Raw genomic sequence first — 8,099 nt, forward strand, 5'->3', positions numbered from 1 at the left:
TCACCGGTTAATATCTTTAGGTGTAAATATTCCATAACACAGTTATGACAGCTGCGGCTTATAGTCACGTGCGGCTTATCTATGAACAAATGCCATTTTCGTGTCGGATTTTGGTGGGTGGCAGCTTATAGTCAGGTGCGCCCTGACTATAAGTACGAAAATTACGGTATGTCATATTTTCGTCACATTGTCGTCTCATCAGACGAAAACTGGCACCCGTCTCGTTATGTTCTAGTCTCCAAAGCTAGCTCGTTATGTCATTGTCATGAAAAATTGTTCGTTGATGAAATATTTTCGTCATCGTCATTGTTGACAAAAACAACACTGTTTGCCACATTGAAAATAGATGAGATGCTAATAGTAACCTCCCCTTTGTCTTGCTATAACAGTATTAAATACCAGAATACATGCATGCGTTTGCAGCCTACTGGAATTTGACCTTCTGTTTTTGTGTGAAAACTGAAAAAGTGGCAAGGCATGTTCTCCTCCACAGGTGATTTGTCCAATCATGTACTGCAGTATTGTATACTGGATGACTGAACAGCCTGCAGAGGCTGGTCGCTACCTGCTCTTTGTGGCCTTGTCCACTTCTACAGCCCTGGTAGCCCAGTCCCTAGGACTGCTTATTGGTGCTGCGTCCACATCTCTGCAAGTAAGACCCTCCTGACAAGGGTTGCCAACTCCCTAGAAAATAAATAAGGGACATTAAATTGGTCAAAAATAGGGCTGCAACTAACAATTATTTTTATAATCGATTAATCGGAAGATTAATTAAACGATCAAGGAGATTAATTGGATTAATGCCACTTTTTTCCAATCGACTTCACAATTTAACTCAAAGTTGTTTTGGGCAGATTGTAAGTAACAATGCAGACAAATTGGATGACGTTTCCTTCAAAAATAATTTTTTATTACAGCTTCCTGACTTAACTGTAGTCTACAACTGTACTGTTTAACTACATAAAACTTATCACACGTACAACACATGAGAAGAATTTCTCAGTGCACAAATCAGACAAAAGTCCTGTTCATTCAAATTTTTTTCAAAAAGTGCTGCTGATTTACCTTTTTTTTGTCGTTTTAAACAAACAAAACAATAAAATCGAATAAAGAGGAGGCATTCTGTCATGAATCAGTCTTCTTTATCAAACAGTTGTTCAGAAATACAATCCAAACCCAATTTAAAAGCACACTTTCTTGTATGACAATTTACAGTTTGAATGGGAGTTTGTTGTGAAAGGAGACTCTAAGCTTTTATATGAATGGGTTTATTTTTGTGGTTTCTTTATAAAAACAAACAAGACAGCTTTACTATCTAACAGTAACTCAAGTGCTGATATGCGGCTCCAAAAAAACAATACAAAATGACACTTAGAATTAAGACTGATTTGCACAATCGCTAACTAGCTTAGCGCTCCGTGCTAAGTAGTAACGTCTCATCAACAAATAATACAAACAATACATTTGGCTTGCATTTACTCACCTCTGAAGGAGGCCCACTGGATCTAACAACACAAAAAACAATCTAACTCACAACACTTGGTATTACAGGGAATCCCTGGTTTACGAACGAGTTCCGTTCCTGTGCTGGCGATGTAACACGGATTTCCGAGTAAGTCAGAACTAACCCTTTAAGTACCTCTAAACACCCACTAAATAAAAAAAAAAAATCTATGTTCCAAAAGCACATATTATACATCATTGAACTGTTTTCGCCAAGACGCTGGGGCTAAACCCTAGCTAGCCAGTGAGCTAACCTCCGTAATGACAATGGCAGACATCCGTGTGGTTTGCTAACTTTATGCAGCTGCTCATGACATAAACCATAGACTTCATAATGTATTGATGGGACACGGGGCGCAGGGCCGATAAATAGGGGGCCTGCATTGTTGGCGCGGCCGTCAAAGCTCACCGAATGGAATCACAAAGAGCTTTTTTCATTGAAAATTCTGGTGAATAAATGCTTAAATCCCTGAATTCTTTCTAGAAATGGACGTAAAACAGTCTTGATTTTTGGTTAAAAAACAAAACAAAAAAAAAACACAGTTAGCCTTTATTTTACGTAAATATGTCGAAGTACAATGCTAGTCTATTAGTGAATGTAGCTAGCTGCCGCCTGATGTAGACAGAGCTTTTCCAGGGAAAATTCTTGTGAATAAATGCTTAAATCACCAAATTCTTTATATATATATGGATGTAAAAAAGTCTCGATTCTTGGTTGAAAGCAAAAAAAAACAAAACAAAACAAAAAAACGTGCAGGTAGCATTTATTTTACGTAAATATTGCGAAGTATAATGCCAATGCTCTAGCGGCTAATTTCTCCCATTGATTTTTTTCAAAAGGTTTCAAAATGCACGCATGGTACGAAAAATATAATAATTACCTTGAATCCTTGAACAAATCACTCCTGGGAGAATCCTTCTTGTTTGGATGCAGTACAGTTTTCGTACTTTTTCAGTATAAATCCAGCGTTGGATCGTTGCATGTGTCGCTGCGACCGACTGCGAATAACTGAAGCGGATTGTGGGATGGCCCCTACTTGAAGGCGTGGCGCACTGAAGGTCGAATCTGACCGGTCAATATCATTATGAAGTCTATGCTCAGGCATTGTAAAGTCGAAATCACGCAAGTCGGGTAGGTTGTAACCCGGGGTCCATCTGTATTGTATTATTGATTGAAGGAATTGCCCCCCCACCCTCCGCCCGGCCAAGCCGCGGAAATGGCGACAGCCGAACGGAAACGGTGCTCCGCTGAGACCGCTCCCGTGAGGAGCCGGGAGGAGCCAAAATTCCACGCGTTCACTCCCGTGTTAACCCTTTGTACTGACTCCATGTTCCAAAAGTCTGAAGAAGGCTCACGGAAAACGGGTTGACAATTTATTCGTTGATAGTGGTCAAAAAAACAAGGCAAAACAGACGACAGAGGGACCCTGCTGGATCCAGGGTCAGCAAACAAGGCTACATAGAAATGTTCACGAGCAGCGACCGTCTTATATAAATGTTCAGTTCTTTCTAAAAGCTGCGGTGCGGTGTGCAAGGCCGAAGGCGTGGCTGGGTGTTGTCTAGGGATCATCCCTCTGTGGCAGGTTAGGTTCGTGCGTCATCCTTCGTGGCTGGGACGTGGTTGCCATGGCGACAGACGCAGGTCTTGGTGTCCAAGGCACCCGCGCTATCAACTTGTTATCCTGGTTGGGAGACCGATGCTACTTGTTTTAGGACAGAGCGCACTGCTCTTTCTCCCGGAGTGCCATGGAGAACTGATTGCAAGAGTTGGTGCGTCAATCTGGCTCATGACGCGCTGGGCTTCTGTGATAAGATGGCGTTGTGTATCTTTTATGCCCTGTATTCTACTTCTTTTCATTATACTATTGTATAAGTGCTGTTTATTTTATATTAGGTGTGTTAGAGTAATACAAACAGTCCGAAATATGAGAAATGATACTATTCTCTGATTGATTATATTACGTGTCTTAGAGTAATGCAAACAGTTATATGGTGTGTGCGAGAAAGGTAACTATTCCCTTCATTATTCAGCAACCCAACCTGAGTGTAGCAGTGAACTCTTTCTCTCTTGCTTTAATCACTGCCGCGCGCAGCCTCACATTACAGACAAACAAGGACCGAAACGGGACTGTTCATAGCCGCCGGTAAAAATTGATTGTGAAATTCATTGGCAAGTAATTTATTATTATTTTCAAGGGACGGTTGGCAACCGTACTCCTAATATACAGTACAGCAGGTATTGCCTTTTCCACCCAGAAAATCCATTGTGAATTTTTTTTCACAGGTTGCAACATTCGTCGGTCCAGTGACAGCCATACCTGTGCTGCTGTTCTCTGGCTTCTTTGTAAATTTTGACACCATTCCTAAATATCTACAGTGGAGCTCTTATGTATCTTACGTCAGGTACAGTATGCTCAAAATTTTATACATTTCTTTCAGAAAATCTTTCTGCGTTAAAGACATTTCACAATGTTTGGGTGCGTCCAGGTATGGCTTTGAGGGGGTGATACTCTCCATCTACGGGATGAACCGTACTGAGCTTGAATGTCCCGGTCTCGTGTGTAAATTTCAAAAGCCGGAGGAGGTCCTACAGCTGCTGGATGTGGAAGATGCAAAGCTCTATGTAGACTTCATGGTGTTGGGGGTTTTCTTCCTCATTCTCAGACTGGCAACTTACTTTGTCCTGCGGTACAAAGTCAAGTCTGAGCGTTGAGGTCCACTGGTAAATATCATATCCATGAAACTGCTTGTTATTCATGAACGTTTCCTGTACCTCGTTTCTTCAACAATCATTTTCGCTATACATATGAACCAAGATGAAAGATACGGAAAGCATGTTCAATTAAAAAATAACGAACTGGAGGAAAGTGAAACATAAAATACGTTTTCCTCTCTATGCCTCGATAGCAATCCCTGATACACAGGAAATCCCATGAATGCTGTTAAATTGAAATCTCCTTGCCCAAATTTGAAAAAGAATACATTCCTGTTGTCACCGAGGAAAGCCGTAACTTCAAGTGCCAGACCTTTTGTCAGCTTCTCACTTCCTGCGTCTCCATTTTGTGGATACAATCCTAACGGACCAACTGCCATTGGATGACTTTTGCTCATTTTCACTGACCCCGCAGCACTCCGTGAAAACAAACGATCGGATGACGATGAAGGAAATGTAAAGATGTCATTAGTGAGTCCTACTCATTTGCTGCCAGGACAATAACTTAATGTTTGTACTCGGAGGCATCCAGGAAGCATGGAGACAACATTAGAAGAAAAAAAACAGGCATGACTGTGGTTTCCAGCCTGATACAGAGGGCTATCCTAAATGTACTGGCTGCACTTAGGAGAAGTGCAATAGCCGAGGTTCCGTGTGGGGGAAAAAAAAGATGCTCGTTTAATCGCTGTTACTCTTCTGAAGCAATCCGTCCAAGTATTTCTATGATTCTTTCGCCTCTCTCTCCTTCATGAGCTTCAGTATTACGGAATTTTCTTTTCTCCACCACTCGGCATTGCTGATGTCTGACTGACGTGCGTTTTCCAAAGCAATGCTTGATACTTGAAATGCTGGCTGGGCTGATTGTGTGCCTCTGAAATAGAATGATACAAGCTTTGTCTGCTTCAGTGCTGGATGTTTGCGCACATAACTTATATTACCATACGGTACATGTTGGTCTGTCTGTCTCTTTCACTTTTAAACACACAAATGCACACACACTTGTACAGTCATGTGAAAAAAATTAGGGCACTCCATTAAATATTCAGTTCTTTATTAAGAAATGTTCACATATCAATGTCTGTTCTTGTTTCTCTTTATCAGTGGAAAAGAAAGTCATTTAATTGCAGGTAAACAACAAAAATTAACATTGTTTTACTCATTAAACCAAATATAGCAACAAAATGCATATTCTAACTGAGGAAAAAGTTTGGACAGCCTACCTAATAGCTAGTGTTACCCCCTTTGGCTGAAATAACTTCAGTGACGCGTTTTTTAGACATCTACCAGTCTTTGACATCGAGGAGGCGGGAAAGGGGACACCGGGTGACTAGTGATGAAGAGACTAGTCAACTAGACATTAAAATTAGAAAAGCGAAATAAAGTAAGACAAGTGGTAGGTAGAGTGAGAAAAAGGAGATAGGACTGGTGGCTGTACTTCCCCCAGCATTATAGCTTCTAGTGCAGCTTATGGTTTGAATTGAATTTAAAAAAAAAAAAAAAAATTTATTGTCATTGTCATCATCATCATCAAAATCATTAACAGTTTCAGAGTGTGGAATTTGTTTACCCGAAGGAAAGACGAAGACAGACAGACAAGGGAGACGGGAAAAGCAAATGCTTATCGGAAACCCGTCCCCCATCAGCCCGGGTCGCACAAACAGCATGTTGTGTATCAGTCCAGTCATAGTTTTACGCATTTTATTCAAAAGTCATTGATTGCCATGGAAATTTCACATATTGTCAATTTGAGTTCATTGTATCACTTGATGTCCAAGTAGGTGAAGGGAGGGAACTGTGAACTTAGACTGAACTGTGAGTCTAGTCCGATTTCAACTAGCCTGACCACAAGCTTTGTCGAATTGAAAGATTTTATTCTTATCTTAAATGTACAGACGGTGTCGGCTTCCTAGCTGGAAGCTGATTCCATAGGAATCTCTAGCGCCTACTGTACTTTTAGAAACCCTGGAAACTACCAGGAGACCTGCATTCTGAGAACGGAGTGTTCTGTTGGGGCAGTACGGAACCAGAGCATCGGTGAGATAAGATGGCCCCAAACCATTTATGGTCTTAAATGTAAGAAGGAGGATTTTAAATTTAATTCTAAACTCGACTGGAAGCCAGTGAAGGGCCTAAAGCACAGGGGTGTTGTCCTCTCTTCTATTAGTGCCTGTTAAAAATCTTGCTGCTGCGTTCTGGACTAACTGAAGACCTTTTAGAGAACTTTTAGGACATGCTGCAAGTAGGGAGTTACAGTAATCCAATCTAGATGTAACGAACGCATGAATTAATTTTTCTGCATCGTTTTTAGACAAAATATCTCTAATCTTGGCTATGTTGCGCAGGTGAAAGAAGGCTGTTCTGCAGGTTTGTTAAATATGAGCTTTAAATGACAGAACTTAATTAAGAACTGGGCTTTGACTACACCATTCCAGGACTCTCCATTTCTTTTCAGCCAGTCCTTGATGGATTTACTGGTATGTTTTGGGTCATCATCATGTTTCAGGTTCCAGTTTTGCTTCAGCTTTAACTTTTTGACAGATGATCTCACATGTTCCTCAAGCACCCTCTGATACACAATAGAATTCATGGCGGATTCTATGATGGTGAGCTGGCCAGGTCCTGCGGTAGCAAAGCATCCCCAAACCATGACACTTCCACCTCCATGCTTCACAGTTGGTATGAGGTTCTTTTCCTGGAATGCTGTATTGGCTTTACGCCAAACATGTTCTCTGTTCTGGTGTCCAAATAATTTAATTTTGGATTCAACTGTCCAAAGAACATTATTCCAGAAGTCCTGGTCTTTGTCTACATTCACTTTGGCAAACTTTAGTCTGGCCTTTGTGTTCTTCTTGGAGAGCAAAGTTTCCTTCTTGCACACCTCCCATGAATGTTAAATTTGTGTAGTCTCTTTCTGATTGTTGAGGGATGCACTTTCATATCAACAGTAATAAGAGCCTGCTGTAGGTCCCGTGAGGACATTTTAGGGTTTTTGGAGACTTTTTTTTTTAGCATCTTGCGGTCTGCTCTCGGGGTGAACTTGGGGTGGACAGCCAGACCTGGGCATGCTGGCAATTGTTTTGAATGTCTTCCACTTGTAGACTATTTTCCTGACAGTGGAATGGCGAATTATATATTCTTTTGAAGATTGTAGACGCTTATGAGCAGTGTTGTTAATCTTACTTTAAAAAAGTAATTAATTACGGTTACAAATTACTTCTCCCAAAAAGTAATTGTGTTAGTAACTCAGTTACCTGAATGTAAGAGTAATTAGTTACTTGGCAAAGTAACTGGTGATAATTTTCTTTTTTTTTTCCTCAAAAAAAAAAAAAATAAATAAATACAAAATTTAAAAAAAACAGGTCACACAATGTGAAGTTTAAAGGGTTTTTGGGACAATTGGCAAAACTAGCCCAATTCTTTAATGTTGTGAATCAACCGTTAAATTTGTTAAAATTGCTCCCATTATTGCATTAGTTCTCTTCCGTCTATTTTCGACATGTGTAAGTTTTAAAACTATTTCATCATTTAAAGATAGATTTAAGTTAAGTTTTGCCGATTTAGGAGCATTTTCGATAAGAGTGACTTACAGTAGGTTCGCTAGGAAGGTTCTCTACAACAGAGCCTTCATGAGAAGTCTACTGCTTTAAGATGGCAGCTGTTTACTAATACATCTAGTTCTTTATTATACATATTGCTAATGCCGCCTTGTCTGTCATTTGCATCTAGTTCTGTATATATGTGATATCTACCGAAGCATCATGAGGGCGTAGTTTGTAGGCTATCGGCTACAGTCAGGTATTATTGGAACCACCTAGCATAGTAGCATCACGTTTGCAACAGCGTCACACTCCCTTGCCTCCTCCCCACTCCTGCTCTGCTCTCT

General features: G+C 40.5%; 1 protein-coding gene across 1 annotated transcript in view; it reads left to right on the plus strand.

Moving 5' to 3' along the window:
* Window positions 1-7,528, plus strand: part of abcg4a (ATP-binding cassette, sub-family G (WHITE), member 4a) — a 45,772-nt gene extending 38,244 nt beyond the window's left edge. Inside the window, exons 13-15 of the mRNA XM_057820806.1 lie at window positions 494-652; window positions 3,788-3,906; window positions 3,991-7,528. Coding sequence (XP_057676789.1) covers window positions 494-652; window positions 3,788-3,906; window positions 3,991-4,216 — 504 coding nt within the window. The 3' untranslated portion in view covers window positions 4,217-7,528. The remainder of the gene's footprint in view (window positions 1-493; window positions 653-3,787; window positions 3,907-3,990) is intronic.
* Window positions 7,529-8,099: the final 571 nt, after the last annotated feature.

Source organism: Corythoichthys intestinalis, chromosome 18 (genome assembly GCF_030265065.1).
Source record: "Corythoichthys intestinalis isolate RoL2023-P3 chromosome 18, ASM3026506v1, whole genome shotgun sequence".
In the NCBI taxonomy this organism is placed as follows: Eukaryota; Metazoa; Chordata; class Actinopteri; order Syngnathiformes; family Syngnathidae; genus Corythoichthys; species Corythoichthys intestinalis.